The sequence below is a fragment of the Bombus vosnesenskii genome, unplaced genomic scaffold, assembly GCF_011952255.1.
Source record: "Bombus vosnesenskii isolate JDL3184/JDL3185 unplaced genomic scaffold, Bvos_JDL3184-5_v1.1 scf7180000016281, whole genome shotgun sequence".
Classification (NCBI taxonomy): Eukaryota; Metazoa; Arthropoda; class Insecta; order Hymenoptera; family Apidae; genus Bombus; species Bombus vosnesenskii.
Genome location: NW_022884350.1, coordinates 1291742 through 1314252, shown reverse-complemented (window position 1 = coordinate 1314252; position 22511 = coordinate 1291742). Strand labels below are relative to the sequence as shown.

General features: G+C 35.3%; 2 protein-coding genes and 2 long non-coding RNA genes across 5 annotated transcripts; 2 read left to right on the top strand and 2 right to left on the bottom strand.

The window, feature by feature from the left end:
* Nucleotides 1-5082: 5082 nt before the first annotated feature.
* LOC117242957 lies at nt 5083-5589 on the bottom strand. Its single transcript, XR_004495367.1, has 2 exons — nt 5471-5589; nt 5083-5376 (listed from the first exon to the last, which is right to left on the bottom strand). It is a non-coding gene; the product is annotated as an uncharacterized LOC117242957 (long non-coding RNA).
* On the top strand, nt 5335-6430 carry LOC117242951. 2 transcript variants are annotated; one of them, XR_004495361.1, is made up of 3 exons: nt 5335-5458; nt 5566-6086; nt 6173-6430. XR_004495361.1 is itself a non-coding variant. In XM_033510029.1 (2 exons), the coding sequence occupies exons 1-2, from the start codon at nt 5374-5376 to the stop codon at nt 6021-6023; spliced, it is 543 nt and encodes a 180-aa protein (XP_033365920.1). In that variant the 5' UTR covers nt 5335-5373; the 3' UTR covers nt 6024-6430. The 2 variants fall into 2 exon arrangements, 1 of the variants encoding a protein (XP_033365920.1); XM_033510029.1 differs by having other exon boundaries at nt 5566-6430.
* LOC117242943 (aminopeptidase N) lies at nt 6395-22434 on the top strand. The gene is made up of 15 exons (XM_033510007.1): nt 6395-6429; nt 6778-6850; nt 7876-8132; nt 11407-11613; nt 11686-11841; nt 13937-14266; nt 15743-15893; nt 15965-16091; nt 16873-16963; nt 17519-17702; nt 19183-19384; nt 19844-20121; nt 20787-20986; nt 21337-21513; nt 21814-22434. Exons 1-15 carry the CDS (start codon nt 6395-6397, stop codon nt 22244-22246), a joined length of 2901 nt encoding a protein of 966 aa, XP_033365898.1. The 3' UTR covers nt 22247-22434.
* On the bottom strand, nt 20890-21359 carry LOC117242953. The gene is made up of 2 exons (XR_004495362.1): nt 21262-21359; nt 20890-21009 (listed from the first exon to the last, which is right to left on the bottom strand). It is a non-coding gene; the product is annotated as an uncharacterized LOC117242953 (long non-coding RNA).
* Nucleotides 22435-22511: the final 77 nt, after the last annotated feature.

Sequence of the window (22511 nt, the reverse complement as noted above, 5' to 3'; positions counted from 1 at the left end):
CAATACGTGAATGCTGGCCAACACTCCGAATGCACGTTGGTGCCCCCACTTTTTTCAATCGTTGCCTCGGAATCGCTCCATTCTTTCAGCCGTGTGTAATCCTTTGCTCTCCTTATCTCTCATTCCCTCGCGCTACGTCCCACGGTTCTTCGATTTTTCTTAGTTTTCATTTCCTTGTGCTGCGTCTTGTCTAGCTTTTTTGATCCTGTCGATAAGAATTTTCAATAAGAGATCAGATCAACGAAGATAAATCGATGCTGAGCTTAGAAATCGAGATGCATTTCATTTTCTCTATCCATGCACTGCGTGTGTTTGTCGATATATTACTTCTAACTTGCCAACATCAAAGAGCGATCGTAAAAAATGCTGCAAGTACGTAGAAACATGTTCTTAACATAGTATTCGCGACCTAACGTGGAAATTGTTACAATTTACCGTGTAAAAAGAACGTCGTTTCGGTGTTTGTTGATTCTTTTGCTATATCTGTCGCTATATTTTGCTATTTCCTCTTTGACGGTGGGTATCTTGAAGTCGCGGTGTATTGTTTCGTTGGTTACATACCAAGGTGCGTCAATTAGGGATCTTAGCGTTTTCGATTGAAAGCGTTGGAGTATTTCAATGTTGGAGTTACTTGCTGTTCCCCATAGTTGGATTCCGTAGGTCCAGACAGGTTTTATTACGGTCTTGTAGAGGGTAATTTTATTCTGTATATTTAGTTTGGAGCGTCGGCCCGTGAGCCAATAGAGTTTTTTTAGTTTGTCCTTTAGTTGCTTCCTTTTATCTGAGATGTGTGTCTTCCACGTTAGTCTCCTGTCCAGGGTCATGCCCAGGTATCGGACTGTGTCCCTGCTAGGAACTGTTGCATTGTTGATGGTGACCTGGGGGCAGGTTTGTTTTCGGAGCGTGAAGGTTACATGTGTGGATTTCTTTTCGTTGACTTTGAAGCCCCATTTGTGAAACCACTTTTCCATGGAGTCGAGACTTCGCTGGAGAGTGGATGAGGCTATTACCGGGTCTGCGTGGGTAGCTAATAACGCTGTGTCGTCTGCAAATGTCGCTATTGTTATATCGTTTGATATAGGTAGGTCGGCAGTGTAGATGGAGTACAGTAGGGGTCCGAGGACACTACCTTGGGGTATGCCGGCTTCTATTGGGAATGTTGTGGAAGTGGAGTCTAGGCATTTAACCATGAATTGTCTATTGGTTAAGCAGGATTTTAGGATGGAGTAGTAGGGGTGTGGTAGCATCTTTTTCAGTTTGTATAGTAGCCCTTCATGCCATACTTTGTCGAATGGATGTCTAGGAATACCGCTGAGCAATATTTTTTCTTTTCAAGGGTTTGTCTGATCATGTGGGTTATGCGATGGATTTGCTCTACTGTTGAATGTTGTTTCCGAAAGCCGAATTGGTGATCTGGGAGTGTTTGCACGTCCTCTAGGAGTGGAAGGAGTCGATTCGTGAGCATCTTCTCGAATAGTTTAGACAGGGTAGGTAAAAGACTGATTGGGCGATAGGAGCAGGTTTCGTATATCGGTTTACCGGGTTTAGGGATGAGGGTAATCAATGAGATTTTCCAGGCCTTAGGATAGTGTTCCAGGCGAAGGATAGCATTAAAAATCGATGTGATGAGTGCTATCCCTTTTGTGGGAAGTTCCTTGATTGCTCTATTGCCTATTAGATCGTGTCCTGCTGCTTTCTTGGGGTTTAGGCGACTGATTGTTTCTATAGTCTCTGCAGAGGAGAAGGGTTCGATAGGAGGGGACATTTGGAAGGGGGTGTGCAGGTATTCAGTAACGTCCGCGGCGGCTTGGGGGGAATGGGGTTTGAATACTTTTGACAAGTGTTTGGCAAACAGTCGTTTTTATAGTTTCTTAAGGTTCTGGATAGCTTTCTAGTTGCGTTGTTAAGTTTGCGCTTGTCCTCCGGTGTTCTATGAGTCTGCCATACTCTTCTTAGTCTACGTTTTTCTGCTATTTTTTTTAGTATGTATTGGGGATATTCTTGTTTGCTGCTAGATGGCTTTGTCGGTGTGGAGAGGCGGATTGCGTTTATTATGCTCGTGTTTAAGTATTCCGTGGCTGCTTCGATTTCTTCCTTTGTTTTTAGTGGAGTTAAGGCTGAAGTTGAGTGTGTAAAGACTTCTCTGAAGAGCTGCCAGTTGGTGTGTTGGTTGTGAATGGAGCCATTAGGTGTATTCTCGATGATTGTTGAACTGACTGTTGCTATCACGGGAGAATGATCAGAGGAGAGATCAGCCGAGGAGTTGATCTGGACGTGTCTTGATGGGATATTTTTAGTTACGAAGAAGTCGAAAAGGTTGGGTATTTTGTTAGTGTCAGTGGGCCAGTATGTGGTTTCGTATGTGGTAAGGTAGTTGAGGTTGTTGTTTATTATGCTGTTTAAGAGGTTTTTGCCTCTTGCTGTAACCAGTCTGCTGCCCCATTAGGTGTGCTTGGCGTTATAGTCTCCTCCAGCTATAAATCTATTGCCCAGGGTGTCCAGGAAGTTATCAAAGTCTTCTTTGGCGATGGAGTGTCTGGGAGGGCAGTATACTGCTGAGGTGGTGATTGTGCCATGACAGTCTTCTATTGCTACGTTTGTTACTTGGAGGTAGTCTTTCTGGAATGATGGAAGTTCGTAGTGCTTGATACTTGCTTTGATTATTATTCCGGTGCCACCGCGGGCCTTTTCGCAGGGGTGTTGGGTATGGTAGAATTTGTAACCATTTATTTTCAGGTAGCTCTTTTCGGTGAAGTGAGTTTCCGATACGAGCATTACGTCGATTTGCTGGTGTTTTAAGAAGAGTTCTAGTTCAAGTTTGTGTTGCGCTAGACCGTTGGCGTTCCAGAGTGCTATGCGCCTTGGTTTTATTTTGAGTCGGGGCGTGCTAATTTTTCCACGATGAGTGTTAGTAATTAGTAATTAGTAAGTGATTTATTTGCTCCGATTGTTTCTCTATTAGCTTTTCAAGCCTTGAGGAGTTGTCTGTGTTAGGTGGGTTGGGGACACTGTTTTGGGGAAGGTTCCTTTGGCTGTTCGGGTTATTTTGGATGCCTTGTACTGCTTGGGCATAGGAGGTTGAGGTGGAGATGAATTTGGTAGGACTGGGTGTTTGGTTGGTTGAGGGGGTTGGGGTAGTCGTGAATTTCGGCGGGCTGGGTGTTTGGTTGGATACCTCTTTTGCTCTGAGCTTAGGGTACCTGTTCGTGTATAGTGTTTTATATGCTGGGCAGCCTTTGTAGTTGGCAGGGTGGTCCCCTTGGCAGTGGATGCATTTCGCTGGGGTTTCCGGTGATTTGGCGCACTGGTCAGTGGAGTGAGAGCCTGCGCATTTAACGCAGCGGAAAGTATGGTTGCAGTATTTCTGCGTATGACCGTACCTTTGGCACCTTTTGCATTGCACTATTTCTTTTTTCACAAGCGGTGGTTCGAACTTTACTATCGCGTTCATTAGGCGACTGATGTTGTAGATTTCTTTACTGTTCGGCTTTTGTTTTATGTCTAGGAAGAATAAGGATAACGGGTCTTTCGAGACTCTATGCCTTATATTACTTACGTTGATGACTTCGTGGCCGAGTTTTGAGAGTTTGTTATGTCTGCTGAGTGGTGGATGTTTCGTAGGACCACCCGGAAAGGCCTTTCCTGTTTGAGTTGGTAGGTGTGGAAGTTGGCGTTCAGGGTCCTAAGTATCTTGGTGAGTTTTCTGTAAGCTTCTGGGTTCGTCGGCAGTATTTTTACTTTATTGTTGCTTATCTTAAGCAACTATAGGGACTTGATCATTGTCTGTATGTCAATGACGTCGTCCACAAATATTGGTGGGGGAGGGGGGATTCTCTGTGAGTGTTGGTTTGGTGGCGGTTCTACGATTTCCATGGCGTCGTTTGAGGATTCCAATACGGCGAACCTGTTGTGAGTGTTTATTTGTATTGTTGTTTCTATTTTCCGTTTCTTGGTAGTATTAGCGTCGTTGGTGCGGAGAGTTCTGCTACACTTCTGCCACGGGGGAGGTAGCGCGGGGTAGTTGCGAGTCTGCTTCGGAGAGCCTGGTCGCGATTGCAGTGAAGAGGTAAGCCGATAAAATTCGCTTATGAACGTTTTATACCAGATTTCTTAGTGTTCAAAACTTTAGAGCGTTCTCCCCACAACTCACGTTTTCAAAGTCGGTGCCCCCAATTACTTCAAAACTACTGCACCGATTCTTTTGAAATTTTAAAAACTATTTCTGTACATAATTTTCGAGGTAACGCTGTAGAGTTTTTTCAAATTTGTTAATTATTTTTATTTCAAAATAACGAATTAGCCGCAAATTTTTACACAAAATCGCGTTTTTCCCTTCAAAGTGTTTCAAAAAAGTGAAAAATTGAAGTTTCGAAAAAACCTTCGCAGCGTTACCTGGGGAAAATTATTACCTAACGAATGAACTTTAACTTTTTGATTTCTGATGATCCAGCATCAAGTTCTGAGGGGCACCGCAATTATACTTTTTTCCGAGACACGTCCGAATAATTGTTGCCATTGCCGTATTTTTTAATATTTCTCCGTGAAAATTGTATAGAATATTCTTCGAATGTCATACTTTAATGTACTATTGGTTTTAAAAAAGAAATTTTAACTGCATCGTCAGAAAAAATTCACAAAAATATGCCTTTTTTGTACGAATTAACCTTACCCCCCCCCTTTAATAGAATTTCCTTTGCCCTATACAACCCTATACGAGTTTCTTCCTCTTCTCTATCATCTGCTTGACTACTAGCATTAATTCCCCTGTCTTAAGATGCACGTGTGCTTATAAAAATAAAGTCTAAACCAAAGAGAAATGTAACTGAGTCTCTGGAGAAGAGAGAACTACAAGAAGTAAACATAAACACAGTAATATTACGAGTACAGTGTTACATTTATCCAACAAAAAGGTAAAATGGAAATATCAAAGGATTAATATTATTATTATTTCTTAATTTGCGTTTTTATTTTTTACCTATTTTATTTACCCGCTTTTTACATTCTATCAATCTTATGGCGTTATCACCTTATTGCCTCCTCCCTTATATCTATCTAAACTTTTTTCTTTGTCTTTTTCTTTTCTTTTATACGTCCACCTCCCCTCTTATCCACTCTATTATATTGCACTCCATTATATATTCTGTCTATAAAATTATGGCAACTTTTGGGCTGTTGCCTCTTTGCCATGCTTCCTTATTGTCGTTCCTCCCCGTCTTATATTGCCCAACTCTTCTTCATTATCGTTTTCGATTCTATTAGTCCTTCTCCAGTCTCGTTTAATATATTTTCTCTGTCTTTTATCAAAGGACTAATAATAATAACGCTAATAAGTTACTTCATAAAACAATCCCGTCACCTTTGAAATTCAGATCCATGCTGTTTGAAGGAGAATCGAATGTTTTTCTAACAGAAGCATTTTATCTCACAATCGTAAGAATTAGGAATACTTTGCAAAATGGTAAATACCTACCATATTATTACCATATTAAACACGAGCAACATTTGCACAATGTGTACGCCAGCTAGTTAAAGTGGATCGCAATACTAATGAAGATCTTGTTCCAGATCATGGGATGTGCCGAATGAAAAGAGGCCGACGCCGAGGTCTCTCTGGCAAATGCCTCCTCCGAGGCAGCTTGAAAGTTAAAGGAAACACGTCGACAAGTGGCACGAGTGGCCTTAGCTGGCCTATAAACGCGCGAAGAAAACATACACAAAACCTGCTATCAATCCCAATTGACACCAAATCGGAAACGAACGCCAAGCCGAGACCTGAATTGGCTGCCGGCTTTTCATGCATTAAACGAATACACAATGGTTTCTGGTTGCAGAATCAGCGGCAGGACATTCGCAGAGATTCACAGAGCAGCTTCGTGGCATCTCAATTTCCATTGATGCTTTCGGGATTGGCCATTGACGCTGTGCATCCCATCCGTCACCGACGGGTACCGCCGCGATTAGGCCCTTTTGTGACGTCTGTTCGATGGAATTGGATAATGGACGATCACCGATTACGCGGCTAAGTGGATCTAAGCGCTTTGAATCCGTGCTTCGGACACCAATCCGCCGCGGCGTACCCCTATCACGTGGTCGTTCACGTTTTCTCTGCTCGCGTTTAACATTTGTTTTTTTTTTTCTTTTCTTTTTGTACGCTTTTCTTCGTTTCTTTCAGGCGATCCGACAGAAGCTGGTACAGTCGGAAAGAGCAGAAAGCTGGAGGGCAGTTGGCGAACGACTGCGTTGGCACGCGGTACTTTCGCATTTCGATACGAATATTGGCTGCCGGTATCAAGGTCAAGCGACGACGATAGCTTCGATCGAAACTATTGAAGTGGTCGTAAGCGACGACACTTCGAAATACACGAATTACATCGGTTAGATCGTCGCCTACAGCATGCAAGTACGGACGTGTTGGATAAGGATCGCGAAGTAAGTCGCTGTGGAGCATCGGTGATCGCAAACCGCTCAAGATAATACTGTGTAGTTTGATTATACGTTGACGATCGATACAAGTGTCTCGGCGAATCCCGTGCTACCAAACATGAAAAGATAACACAGTGGAGCGAATCGTCTTTGGAAAGATCTTAGACTCTGAAACAAAATTTCTCTCCGGCGTTTTTAACATTCGTAGTTGCACGTAATTAACGATCAAACGATAGTATAGTCGTATCGTTGGAACGGTTAATATTTCGTTGAATAATTTTTATGTGAACTAGCAGTTTTATTCAGTTACGTCCTGATATTCGGCCGAATAATCAGTTTCGAATTACTCCGCAGGAGAACTATGAGGTTCATAGCAGCCATCGCTGGATATTTCCTGATCTTCGTTCTCCCAGATATCGAAGCACACGTAAGCAATCGCTCCTTAATTTATTTTATCCTTATGAAATATGTAAGTACGATTCTTCTAGGTGATTTTATATACGCACGTATGAAAAACGGTTTTAAATATCGTAAAGCGTTTCGGTGAGATAGTTTCGCTTTTTAATAAGCCGAAGAGTTAAAAATAAGTGAATAATTAACGAGTACACGCTTGTGTTGGTTGGTTTTGTTTTAAAGCTGCAGTTGCTTTCCGTGTTTCTCTAATAGACGTTTCGGAGTGAAACACGTTAATTTCTACGAGTAATTGCGAGCCAGTTGAGATATTTACAGATAATGTCTTCAAATGTCTCAAATTATTTATATTATTATTATATGAGCTTCTGACGATTGTTATCAAAATGAAATATTCCCAAAAATTCGTAAATTCGACTTTTATCAAGAGGATAATAATATTAATAAAAAAACTAGATGAGACTAAAACACATGCATTGAATTTACAATATTCGCAAGTTCTATGAAACAATTGTTTTATGTAGAATGTTCTATATTTCAGAAATATTTTAAATATGTAAGAAATTTCTCAAGGTATTTAAACGTAATATGCAATGCCTTATACCGTATTTTTAATAGACACAAATATCAGATATTGTAAAGATACAAATGATTGTAAATCATATATCAATCATCATAATCAATAATGATTGTAATATGTAAAGATACAAAAGATTTAGTAAGCCAAGTTAATTTCAATACAGAAGATAGTTGTTATCTATGCAGAAGGAAGTAGCAGCTAATGAAAATTTAAAAAGAAACGATAGATAGGATATAAAATGAGAATGCCTTTAAAAAATAATATTACTGTCGTCTATCTTCAGCGTCGTTCTTTATCTCAAAGATCAACTGTTACGATAAACAAAACAAAAATGCACATGTCAAATTGTGATACCTCCCTTCTGTTCCGGACGGTATAAAGACGAAGATATATATTTTTCATAATGTATTTCAGGCAGTAAAAATACCACAGTAAATATTACGCTTGAAAATCATTTACAGTTGGAGATCAAACGGAGTATAGACCTGAACGACGTTTACGTGCCCAAAGTAAGCCAACGCAGATTACCAACAGAAGTAGTGCCGACCAGCTATCACCTGGAACTTAAACCTTTTATCGGGAATGACAAATTCAAAGGTCGAGTTAAGATCAATGTCACTTGGATGGATACCAGTGACATAATTGTTTTAAATGCTCATCCACATCTTGCAATCACGAAATACGATGTTAGGATCACGGAGGCATCGTTGGAAGAAAGGTAAGCGAATAAAATCGCATCATACTCTTCGCTATAATTGTAAATGACGTTACTTAAAAATGGACTCTATTTCGTTGAAAAATTCTTCTGGCTGGAAGAGCTAAACTTAAGGAGCTAAATTTTCTACCTGATCCCAAGACTGTCAATCCCTAACTCTCCGTGGGAAGAATACAAAATTCTACAATAAGATCCATTACGTTTTAAATTATGTAGTATATTTCATACAAAGTTCGTTGAAGTCACTCCCTTTCTTCTTTATTTTCTTTTCGCTGTTCCTGGGACTTTCTAGGGAAAGGAGAAAAATGGGTATACCATATTACTATCATGTTACGAGTTCTGCTATAACGTATGAGTTAAAGATACATACCATTCATGTGAACCAACTTTTAGCCTCATATCAACAACTATACATATAATAGGATATTACTTGCAGGAAATATACGTAATATGAAATTATATAAATGAAATTTGAAAGAAAATGAAATTTCTGGAAATGAGTAATATATATACATATATTATTTATTTCTTTATTATTATTATATATATATACATTATGCACATATAATGTATATAGACAGTTATAAATAACTATAATGTGAAATAAAATGAAATGAAAATGAACTTCCGGACGTTCGCGGGGAGACGCGATCTCGAAGAAGCACGCCATGGGGAGTCGTAAATTCCTATTATGATTTGAGTAATCGACGCCACGAACAAGTTTTTTTTTTTTATTATTTATTTACTTAAATTTTACAATTTGTCCAGTAGGACATTTGGTAAAATATTATAGCGGTATACTAATATAACATGTGGGTGGCTACCCCCAGCGGAGTACCGAGAACAAGTGAAGCTCGTCCTTATGTGATTACGGAGGAAAGCTCGGAGTGGGTGTATCTTTTGAACTAAGAACATGAATTCGTTGTTCACACTTTTCGTTAGAACAGTGAGGGTAACGATCCGCGATGCGCATTGATTACAGCCAATGTTAATAAATGAAGATTGGAGGAGGAAGCCTCCTACCGACGTGGCTCGGGAGTGACCTTGTTCATGGGAAAAGCCGGCTTTTCCGTGAGACAAATATTCACTTTTTCCGTTAGGTATCCACCTGCTTTCTCCGTAATTTGTAAGAACGTGCAATAGACTTAAGAACTGTTTTAAGTACCAACTATAAACCGAAAATACTTGCAGGATTAAAGGTTCCTACAAGCTACTGAGATTCCATTTCACGCGACGCAACAGAAAATGAAAATATACGTAATGTATAATGAAAATATACGTAATATATATGTCGGGTTGTCGTTAGACTCAGGGGCGTGTAACGTATCTTCATTAGGACAAGCCATCGTTGTTGTTCAATGAAGATTATATTTACGATTATATGTATGTCGGAGATGAAAGGACACCGGAGCCGTCCCTCCGGAACCTCGGGAAAATCCGTAAAATCGTAATTAAAGTTTACAGTCGTAATTAAACAATTTGCCGTCATCCTGCCCAATTGTACTTGTTTGCGATTTGTGATGATATACCTGGACTCGAGCCGACCATCAGTCGCCGAACGTAGCCGCGGTCAACGGGACGGGCGCTTCGCCTAACAAAGGTGTGGAGTTATAGTATGATCCTCATTAAAAGAAATACCAATAGAGGTACTCGACAGTAAAACATTGCAACGGTTCCTGAGGACAACGAATACCTGATGTTGAGGCACGTACACAGCACAAGTCCAGTTAGCCCGAGGACCCGCTATAAAACCTGAGTTTTTCCGGCAATTAAGATTTTCCAAACGGGCAGACAGTCTTTGTCCCAAACTGACTAATTGACAGCGACGTCAATTCCCCTTACTTTCGGAACGAGGGCTATACCCGACGAATCCGATGATCTCGTGTCCTCAGACACACCCCATCATAGTTTTCCTCTGTGGCATCATTGGAACGAAAATTCATTCTTTCTTGAGATCCCACCGACGAAGGGAGCAGTGCCTGACGATCAGTGAGTTTGAGTCAGAGCAAGTACATCTTTCATCCCGTTGACCGTGGATTCGTCATCGAACCTAAGACCAACGTCGCTAACATCGCAAGTGCTCAACCACCGCTGTTGATTGTCGAATCAGTAGTGTCCATACCCGTAGCATGAGGCCGTATCTTCGTTATCACACAACGATGGCCAACTCCAAGGGAGATCCATAAAACGTCCACAACCCTGTTCCTGACTCCTTCTCCGACATGTACAAATGTTGATTTTACAGAGTTTAACAATTAACCGTGATGATTAGACACTCTAGATGTTAAAGACAATGTTCTTAGGTTCAATAACGAATCCGCGGTCAAAGGGGAAAACTCTTTGTTCAATAGAATATATTTTGAAACACAAAATGACGTTAGCTGTGACCCTCGGTATCGTTCTGACTCACTGATCAAACGATGTGTGTAAACTCTCCAAGGTGATCACAAGAATAAAAGACTGATACGATCACATTTGTCAATTGCATATTGACCGGGGTTATCAACAAAATTCCAGGCACCGTTACTAGGCAGAACCCAAGCCCACTATCACAAATCTCGGGCAAACATAAACAGATCGTATCGCAACAACTACTTCTAAGTTCTATTATTTAAGTACAGCTATAATAAATAGTTTAGACCAAAGTATTGGGGATCTTCCAAAAATTCCAAAAGAAAGGCCCGATGTCCCTTCATCTCCGACATATAAAAATACAGTAGAAATTCGATTACCATCCGAATAGCGTGCTTAATTCGGATAATCGAATAATCCTATTTCCCATACGCAGATCATTTATTTTGAACTATTTTGTAGATGTTAACACGTAACAAAGGAATAAAAACTTCTTAACAACGGTGTATCGACTTTTCTAGTTTCTCTCTATTCTCGTTTCCTAATCTTCCTCGTAACAAGGCATCCCTCTCTTTCCATCGATGTTCCCATAATAAACCCTTGTTAATCTTCCCTAGTAAAGCCAAGATTACTAATAATTCCTCTTTTGTTCTGATAATCAAGGTTCCATTCTATATTGAAATCTGGATATTAATGAAATATCCTCACAAATACTACTAATTACTAAATTTAATTACTAATTACATATTGGGAGAAAATACATGTATATATGTATATGTAGGAAATATTTGCACACAATTAAATAAACTTGTACATAATTGAATGAAAATTTGTTGACCCTCTTGTATCTTGTTGCTCTCTAAAAGCAATTTGATCAATTGAAATTCCTCCTTAAGACTAATATCTGATTATTAAAAAATTAAAGGGAAAAAGGCCTGCCACTGATGGCTGTAAATGTTGCGAGAGTCAGTCGTCGTTCTTCGTGGCCATCTAGCTACGCGATTCACCTGGAACAAATGCTAAAGAAAGGCACCAGCTGCGAAGTGGATCTCACCTTCACTGGAAATATCACCACCAACGATACCAGCGGTTTCTTCAAACACGAATATACCGACGCCAATGGACAAAAACAGTAATTATATAATTACAACGCGACAGACGTAAGATTAAAGAAAAAGAATTTACTGTCTGTCTTTTTCTCTAGTCCCTTCCTGGCTACCAACTTCAGATTGGACAACGCGCAAACTGTCTTTCCTTGTATGGATGAACCTCCTTACAAAGCGACCTTCAAACTCAGCGTTCAGCGTCCGAAGAACATGACTGCTCGTTCAAACACTCCCCTGGAAAGTAGCATAGAAACGTAAGTAGTATGAGATATTCGTTGATTTTATTTGCGTGTGCCATGTCGCTGCTTGGCGTTGACAGTGGCACGATTTCAAGTATGTAAGTTTTAAGGGAGAGACCTCTTAAAATTGAAATTTTTGGAAAAGTCAAAATAAAGGCCTTACTATAATATAATAGCCCTGTGACGCAAAACTGATAAAATATGCGCTTTACGTGATAAAAATAGAAATGTAATGTAGACCTTGCATTCGATAAATGCAAATTTTACACTTTTTAAATTATGTCGTTATCAGCACCAAGCAGAAATACATAGACTGCGAATTTTTATGCTTCTGTGGGAAATTTTAAGATTCAAAAACGCACAGAATGCGAATAATAGGCGAAAATATGCAAAATATCTGAAGTGTATTTTCTCTAATATTTTTTCCTAAGTTCCACCTTTTAATTATATTCGTTCCATAGATACCTACTGTCTAATCGCATCTGTTAAAATGCATTCTCTTAATTATGGTAACATTTTATTCCAACAACAGATAACTAATAAAAATAAAGAATAAAATTTTATTCGCCATAAATGAATAAAAAATGGAACAATTATTTATTTAAATAAGAAATTGTTCGAGGGAGAAATTATTCGTGTGAGAATATAACTGGATAAAAATTTAATTGAATTTGGATAAAACTTATTTGGATAAAATTATATATTTTTTGTAAATATTTATGTGTTACATGGAGGATGGACATGGTACCGAACGTGAGATATCTTTTCAAGCTGCATTGTCCATTTGTTGTAACATTGTCTTTTATAGCTAACTTTTTCTTGGATAAAATACTGGCTTAGAAAGTTTATCGTTGCTTAGTAAATTATTTATTTGTTAAATTAATAGTATGAATCTTACCGGTATTTGTATATACTTGTACAAAATTAAGTGGAAACAAACCTTTATTCGTGTTAATTCTGCAATCATTGCTCAAATAAATATAGGAAGTGATTCGTTATGGGTAACAAATAATTATTAACAGATAAAATATTCGTTACTCGAAATAATTCGAAGAATGCACAACTCGGATTATCTAAAATAAAGCCATACATATAGAGCGAAATATATTTGTCGTACTACAAATAGCAAGAATTTTGTTAGATATTTTGACATTAAAAATACATTCAGAATTTTTACTGACAGGATATTAATAAAATATATTGAATCACAGCACGATTAACCCCTTGTTCTACAAAAACGACTGAGACTCGTGGTAAAATAGTTGCGACAAAAATAATAAACGCGAGCCTGACTCGTGTTACTTCATTCGGTCCAAACGTAAACAATACAAGCCTGGCTCGTGCTACTTCATTCGGGATAAACGTAAACAACACTAGTCAGACTCGTGGTTCAGTTATTGTCCATATTTTCTTACTTTAGTTACATGTAATTCTTTGTTACGTTCACACGTTTAGGTTATAATTTCCTAAAAGAATTAAACAACCCTTATACCTATTATATCAGTAAAAAGAATCTAATATTGATGACAATAGTGAGAAGTGTGTTATTATTACGGATAGTGATTTGACTTGGATCCTTCTGATAACGATAGCGATGGTAGCAATATTGTGTTTTCTATTGTGTTTCATTGTTTCGAAAAGTATGACGCAGTTGAAAATTACTAATTTTCTACGAGTTATCTCAAAACATTATTAATTTAAACTAAGTATTAATTTACAAATTATTACTGATACATTATCCACTTTGAAACAATAAATCATTTTTCTTCACTGATAAGTCGATCATAATTACTTGCCAGACATCTTAAAAAAATATTAGTTATGCCCAAAGGTGTTTATTATTTCACAATTCCTTTCGTTACGCCGAAATATAAATATGTCATAAGACGCATACATCTTGCGCGAGTTCGAACACACGGCTAAACAGCTAAATGGCTCGACGCGTGACCGACCTTCTTGAGACTTGTGATCCGAGCAATTCGGAGTTAACAGGTAGGACAAGAGGTTAACCGGTTATTTGATTATTTCTTACAGTCTAAGTATTCTTATCTATACGCCATAAGTATGCAAAAGCGTAATTCTATTACTAAAAAATATTCTCTTTGCCTAGGACCGATGAGCCGGATTTGGTCTGGGATCACTTCACCAAGACACCGCAAATGTCAACGTACCAATTAGCTTTGATAATATCGGACTTCGAGAGCATCTCGCCTACTCAGGAAATCAATGAAATGGATGGGAGAAAGCTCGAGATTAAAGTGTGGGGTCGAAAAGAATACTTGGACTCCCTAAAAAGTATACCTAACAAGGTTGTCTGGATCATGAACTATTTACAGGATTACTTCAACAGCTCGATTGTTTTACCAAAACTCGACTTGGTAGCCGTTCCCTCGTACGGTGCTACCAAAGCATCTGACAGTTGGGGCTTGATGTTCTTCAAGTATATATTATTTACTATACTTTTGTTAAGCATGCAAGATTTTATACCAATAACAAGGGAAAAATTACTATTTAAAAAGAACCAAATTACTATTTGATAAATTACTATTTTATTACTAATTAAATTACTATCTCATTACTACTTAATCATTAGATTGTGAATGTTTATGCAAGTGGATAAAGATTTAGATAGTACTTTTATGACTAGAAAATGTTAATCACGTCCATTTGTTTTGCATATCTTGCATATTGGTTTAAGAACATGTACACGGAGCAGTGATTGGCCATAGTGTTACAAAATGTAACAAGGCAAAGTGTCACGAACATAGTATTTGTATAGTATAGTATTTGACATAGTATTTGTGATAGTAAGTGAGGAATTTGTATTCTTTACCAAAATACTATCATAAGTTATAAAATACTATCATAAACCTTTTTATCGTATATAGATAGTAAGATAGAAATATATATTATCGACTCGTGAATCGTTATCTTTACTTGGATTTACATAGATAGCCAGCTTTCATTTTTCCGGCACTTTGTAAGTATCCTCTACCCACACTGTCTATACATGCTTTTTTAAAAACACGTGGCTGACCTTGAATATGTCGGTAGGCTTGTGTAAATGTTTCAAAGCGATTTTTCATTATACTTTCCTTAAACCTCTCGCTACAATGCCCACGAAACATAACATAACATTTCTCATACATAACACAACATACATAACACAACATACATAACACAACATACATAACACAACATAATATTAATGGTATGTTTACTACGTTATTGGTATACATATTTTGCAGAATATTAATGAAGAAAATATTGTATACACAGTATAAAAAAAAAAGTGTGAAAGAAAATTTCACGAAAAGTTTTTTGGGAAATTATTACAGAAGTCTATAAAACAATAATCAATAAACGTTATATGGAAAGGTAGATTGCTCGCGCGGTTCCAATTCGCAGAACTTGATATCACCGACTACCGAATCGTAGGATGCAGCATGGACCGTCTAAAACTTAGATAAGATGTGAATTTTGATAAGAATTAGACTCGCAGAATAACATGTCAAAAATTATCTATAAAACTTGAGACTCTTTTTGTTCGTTTGTCAGTTTTATTCATAATTTGCTCTTAATATAACATGTATCGATAACTGTATCCTAGATTAATTACCAACACCTGCTTACACGAACCAGCAATTGAAGCTGTGATATGCAAAATTATCTACGTTCGATTCGTGATATAAAATATCACTACCTTGTGCACTTAAATAGGAGCCGGCTAGTCTTTAATAAAATAAACGAATCTCAGTAATTATGTATACAATGTTATTATGAAAAAAAGATGTACGAAACTAGATATAACAAATTTGTCTACTTTGCATCTTGCGATTTAACACCAAACATTATCATGCGAACGATAGAAATAACAAATCTCGATATGATATTAATAGCTTAACTTTGATTACAGGGAAAGTGAACTGAGTAGCCCGTCCATTTGGGACACAGCTTATGAATTAATTTATCAATGGATCGGTCAATATATCACACCATTCCGTTGGAGCGATGCACCTGTTAACAAAGCACTTAATTCATTCCTAGCTTCAATGACGACGGTGAACGTACGTATCATATTACGTGCACACGAAGATTAAGCACGAAACTAGTTCAAAATGTAATGTGTTTGTTGCAGCTGAATCCGGACGAAATGGAAGGGAAATGGCCACTGACTATGCTATATTCCCTTTATTATGAATTTGCAAAGATTGAACCTTTCGGAAGGGTCGGTGGAATCAGAAACGAAGCTACATCATCGAAAAGTATGTTTTAACTAAATTATCTTGTCCTCTTGGAGTTATACAAACAGTGCTACATAATAATTATTAAGTATAATGTAATTGTACTTCATGCTCGATGTTAATATAACAGAAGTTATGGTAATTTTTGTCATAATAGCTTCTCTAATAATTATATCAATTTCTATTAGTCGAAAATATTTTCGAATACCATCCGGATAAATTACTTAATCTTTTCAAATACATTCTCCTAATATGCTCTAGAGTTAGTTAATTTGTGACACTACTATTTCCCGTAAATAAGGACATAATAACTACATATTTACGTGTATTCTTTTTACTGTAGAACTTTCTTAAATGAATTTCTGAAAACTTCCTTCTGTAGGATATCAAAGTTTGTCTACTAAAACTTAGGACACCTTGCACAATTAAATCTTTGTAAATATAATTCTTACAAAGCATATGATCATAAATACAGAAGAAATTATACTTACAGGTTAAAAAACGATCGATATTCATGTATTGTGTTGATTAATTATACCATTTCTGGTAAATTATACATACAAAAAAATGTAAGATAATAATATATCAATAGAGTAGGAAAAATTTAAATGACTTAATAAATTTTGATTTTTAATATTGATATCAACGTAACTACAAGAAATATTAAGTGTGTAACATTTATCAAACAGTTTGAAACGTCCACTAATTTTATACGGTATTGAAAGCAAATTATCGTGTAATTAACTCAGCGAGTTCCTTCTAATTACATAAGACTAATTATGTCATTTTTTTCTTCTTCTAGTGGAGCTGGTATTCCGGATGTTCAATTACACTCTCGGCAAAGATCTATTCCAGAAAGGCGTTAGAAATTTTATACAACAAAATTCGGAAGAGTAGTAATTGTTTTTATCAATTAGCCGGGAAGCAATTCTTAAATGCAAATTTTATAAATGGATTTTACTAATTTACATTATTATATTGGAATAACGGACTCTGCCGTCCTGTGTGTACTGTCCGATGATTAAAACTCAACTCTCTCGTGCCCCTCCGGTCGGTTCTTATCTGGGTTTTTCCTGGCCTCGAGTCATTACGTTTACTGCCCTGAGAGGACCGATAATTCAGAGTTTCCTAATGAGGGAAATGGGCCTGTCCGTGCCATAAACGGACGGCCAACTAAAATTCCGAACAATGAGAGAGAGGAAACACGTAAATAATAAAATTTCTATTTTATTCTCTTTTTTATTTCCAAATATCTTTCCGTTTCTGAACATACCAGAATAACGATAGCATAATAGTTTTCTCGTAAATTTTGTATTAGATATTCCGAACATTTAAAGAAAACATTTTATTGAAGTATGAATCTTTTTCAGAAACTTTGCTTCCCGGCTATTCTTCTCAACTTCATCCTTTGTTCAATTTTGCTCAACTGTTAAATATCATTTTTTCAGGAATTTACGGACCTTCTTTGCAGATGACATTTACAGCCGATTAAACGATGTCGCGGCTGAAACGGAGATTTTGCCAAAAGGCTTGACAGTCAACTCAATCGCGGGGCCGTGGACCAATCGAGATAGAGTACCATTGGTCACTGTCATTCGCAATTATGAAACTCAAACAATTACACTTAGCCAAGTATGTATGCACGTTACGTTCTTAATCTTATCCAACAAAAACGCTGTTCACCTCAGGGACGCGGAAAACGTAACGATGACATGATTTTCGCACGGATAAAGCATCAATGAAGAAGAAACGCGGATTTTATTTGTGAGCATTTTGAGTAAAGTCGATTCTCTTCTTGCATAAGTAGCGACAATCTATGAAAAGGTTGATCGAAACGAGAGACTGTATGTATACATGATGATTATTGCAAATACAATGTCAAAATGTAAATATTAACAAAGAAAAAGAAACTGAGGACCAAGTTGAGCACAAAAGAAACTTTTTCATCCTATATCGATTTTACTTAGCTTCTAGAAAATAATAGGAGTTATCACGAACAGTCGATATTAGTTTTCATCTTTGCCAAAATTTAATCTGTTATAACTTTTAACCTATTTATATTACATAAATGTAAATTAATATTGTACAAAAAATTTAATATATAAATATACGTATTTAATATAGTTTTTCTATTTATGTTAGATGAAAATATTGGCACTATTAGTATTTCAAAATTTGATGAAAAATATTATAAAAAATTATATAATACAGTAATCTGGTTTTAAATTTGTATGAAATATTTATATTTTGAAATCATAGTTTCTTCACTCAAATTCTTTTTTTATTAAAAAAATTATTTCTCATATAAATGTTTTTTTTTATTTATTTATTTATTAAAATTACAATCAATTCTTGTCATATAAATGTGGATATAATCTAAGTCGGACGGATGTGCAATTTATAGTATAAACGTAGCAATACAATGACGAACCTTTGGCCTTGAAGACGGAAAAAATATTGCCCTGTCTTTAGAGAAACTATCTAAACGATCTCAGTGATGTATGATATAATTGAAATAAAAACTTTAGAGCTGATGACCTTTCCTTTGAAGTGCATTTATATACTTTTGTAGGTCGTTGTTGATTACGTTAGTATACATCTACATACTTAGTCCCTGAGGTTACATCGTTCAATTATCGCTAAAGAAACAGCAAAGCGAATAATTGCAGTCTATGTATATATGTACATATAGCATACTTGGCGTAATAATCATAATATGAGAATAATGCCAAAACTAAACTACTCACTTTCCATATTTTCCCTATAATAAATACAATATGTATATGAACATTATTTCATACTTTACTAGTAATCTTATACTTGTTAATAAATATAACACAATACCATAAATTAAGATATTAAATCTAATTTTTTAAATTTATTCCTATTACTTTTCTTATTTCTTTAGATACAATTACATTCTTAAGAGAAAACTAACTTTTAATAATGTATAATTGTAATAATTATTAGTACTAATATTATTCAATACATAAATTTTTTCTTATAATTGCTATTCCTTAGCTTTGTAGAGGTTCAGAAAGAAAATGGAACAATATAATACATTAAAGTTATTAAATATACATAATTAATGTTTGTGTTACTATGTTTATAGAAAGTCTACCTCAGGGAAGCTCCACGAGCCTCCACTCCTAAAGTTTCTTATGAATGGGATATACCAGTAGTAATGATTTCCCAAGAAAAATTAAATATTCAAGAGTCTTGTCTCCTATGGCTGACGAAAGGAAATAAAATGAAGAATGTGACAGATATTGCTAATGAAAATCAGTTTATCATTGTCAATCCAGAGGAAATAGGTATGAGAATAATAACACAAGTCAAAACAAAACATAATGCTCACAAAATTGCTTAATCTTTAACTCAAGATGTCCATATTCTTCTCATTATCTACAAACATGTAGTTTCACAGATTTCTTGGTATTTTATTAAATCACTATATTATAAAAATTAATCTTGTATCTCTTTTTTGTTTAATGTAATTAATGTAAATTTCCCAAGCTTTTTTTTACAATTGTATATAAATTAAATGAAATAAAAATTCAGATTTGCTTTCAAGAATGAGTGATAGTTAATTTTTATAATTAAGATTAACTGTAGCTAAAGGTGAAAAGCCAGTAAAAGGGAAATATGTACAGAACCTTTATTTTTTAAAGCTTTCTTGTTAAAAAACAAAACGGAATGGAGTTACTTAGCTTTCTCAGCAATTGATTTACAATTCTATAGTATATAATATTAAATAGAGTGGTTGATTATAGGTATGTTTCCGGTAAACTATGACTCCTGTAACTGGAAAATGTTATCACAGTATTTGCAAAGTCCAGACCGAGAAAAGATTCCTGTTTTAACCAGAGCAAAACTCCTTCACGATTCTTGGAATTTAGCATATTCTGGAGAACTATGCTTCAAAATTGCTTTAAATATGACTCTCTTTTTAAAAGAAGAAAGGAGTCACGTCGTATGGGAACCAGTTTTTATGATGATCGATCACGTTGGTAGACGCATCGAGGGATCTCATGTACACTCTAAATTCGAGGTAAATATTTTTCGTTTACGTTCATTCTTTGAAATATATATTTCAGAGGTGCTTTTGTTATTTAACTGAAATATAGATAATTTGTTTGTGTGTTCTTTTAAGTATATTTAATTGCATATATTTCTATATTAATTTTATATAATTTGTTGAAAGTAAAAAATGAAAAATATTCATTAATTTATTCTACATAACGTTCCAGCTACTAAGGCACAACTACTATACCCAGTATACTAAAATGATTGGTTTCAAACTTTTTGGTTTTACCATTACTAAAATATAAAGGAGTACCTCTGGAAAATGAATACTGACGTATATTAAAATAAGAACACGATTATATATTATATACAGATACTTATTTTCATAATGACTTCTATTATAATCACATATCATGTAAAATTGAATTTACAATTCAAAAGACTTTATAAATTTGATTTTATAAATTTACAATTTTATAAATGTATTTATTTCTCAGAAATCATAAGTTTGCAGTCGAAATTTAATCTTCAATATTACTTTATTTTTTACTTTTTGATCAAAGAATGCGCAAATATTATTTGTTAAAATTTTTTCTTCCTTATTGCATCTTTATGTTTCCTACACAAAACAAAATTTAAACATAAAATATTCATAAAGCTTATGAGCTCATAAAATTATTATTATTTCAGGCATACATACGTACCTTGTTAAAGCCTCTATATGAAGAACTCAGTAGAACTGTAGAACCAAATGAACCATCTTGGAAAACTCATATGCGAGGAATGGCAAAAAATTTCCTTTGTCGTGCTGGATACGAACCATGCGTTAATGAAGCAAGAGATCAGTACAAAAAGTGGCTGACTGATAAGGAACCGGATAAAGGAAATCCGTCCGTAACTTTGCCACCCTTACCTTTATATTTATAAAACTTATAATTATTTTCATTATAATTATACAGTAATACACGTGGAAATGTATTGTTACTAATAACATCAAAGCAAAACCTTATAAATCTCTGCAAGTTACTTACATAAAAATTTTAATTTAATGAGGAAATTTAATGCATGTGTGAGAATCAAAATTTCAATATATAAAATAATACTAATATTACATCAATTACAGTATATAAATGTTATTCTCTCTTACATATCATTTAGTACTTACAATTTTGTTAACTGGTTATATTACATTTTGTAGAGATTAAATTGTATTAATTATTGTTACTGTTTCTTACTTTAGAGTTGCCAATGAATTTATTTGCCCAGTATTTAAGTGGGGTTCTGAAGAAGAATGGGAATTTGGACTTCAACGTGTTATAAATTTCCCTCAGAATAGTCCAGAAAGAAAACAAAATGAACGTACATATCTTTTGAAATCCTTAGCTGGTTGTCCAAAAGATACATATAAAATTGAAAGGTATCATCCATAATTTTATTCAATTAATTTATCAGAATGAGAATTAAATAGCTTTCAGTTTAAAAAGAAATTATTATATAATCTTCATTAGAATGTAAAATTCAATATTTGTTTTAGGCTTTTTATAAATGCTATTAATTGTTTTTAAATGAATCCAGATTGATCTGTATTGAAAACAAAATTGTATTGTAACTATAGTAACATAACTATATGTAACTATTAATATAATTAATATAATTTCTTGTTTCTAGTGAAAATTCAATAACAGCATCATGCCTTATATTTTCATTTATGTTGCAGATTATTAAATGTAACATTTCTTGATCAGAATGGAAATTTTACTGACTCAGACATCCAACTAATTTTTGTCACATTAAGTGGTGGAGCAGCTGGTTACACAACTCTCTTCAACTTTTTAACTGAAAACTGGGATACGGTGAAACAGAGATTTGAAGATAAAAAACATCTTTTGTACCGCATAGTAGAATCTGCAACTTCCTCATTTAGCAATCAAAAGGGTTTGGATATAGTTCGTAAATTGTATGAAAGCCATTCAGAAGAATTCTTGCCAGATCTTATAAACCAAAAACCTTACAAGATGGAAATAAGAGAATGGAGCAAAAAGAATCTTCCAGTAATTGATACTTGGCTTATGGAAAATTTGCCAAGAGAAGAATTGGAAGCCATTAAAGCTTATCCGATTACCACTACTATGGCTCCTACCATGGAATAATTAGAAAAAGTAAACTCGTAATTGGAAATTGAACAAAAGTATTAACAATTTAGAAACATAAAAAAGTTTTTTAATTTCTGGAGTATTTACAAGCTATATCATGAACCAGTAACACACTGCTTGGTTTAAAAATATAAATAACTTGTTGACTTCAGCAATAACATGCCTTCTAACAGGATGGCTGCTAGCAATAAGATTAAAAATTATTCTAATAATTATAACTATAATGTAAAATTGTTAAAATAATCGGATTTAATGATTTGTT

Excerpts from the sequence above, each read along its gene's own strand:
- LOC117242951 (XM_033510029.1), top strand. The coding sequence starts at position 5,374 with ATGCTGTTTGAAGGAGAATCGAATGTTTTTCTAACAGAAGCATTTTAT. Across the intron at positions 5,459-5,565 it reads TAGGAATACTTTGCAAAATG|ATCATGGGATGTGCCGAATG; the intron begins GTAAATACCTAC and ends ATCTTGTTCCAG.
- LOC117242943 (XM_033510007.1), top strand. The coding sequence starts at position 6,395 with ATGCAAGTACGGACGTGTTGGATAAGGATCGCGAA. Across the intron at positions 6,430-6,777 it reads TGTTGGATAAGGATCGCGAA|GAGAACTATGAGGTTCATAG; the intron begins GTAAGTCGCTGT and ends ATTACTCCGCAG. Across the intron at positions 19,385-19,843 it reads TGTCAATCCAGAGGAAATAG|GTATGTTTCCGGTAAACTAT; the intron begins GTATGAGAATAA and ends GGTTGATTATAG.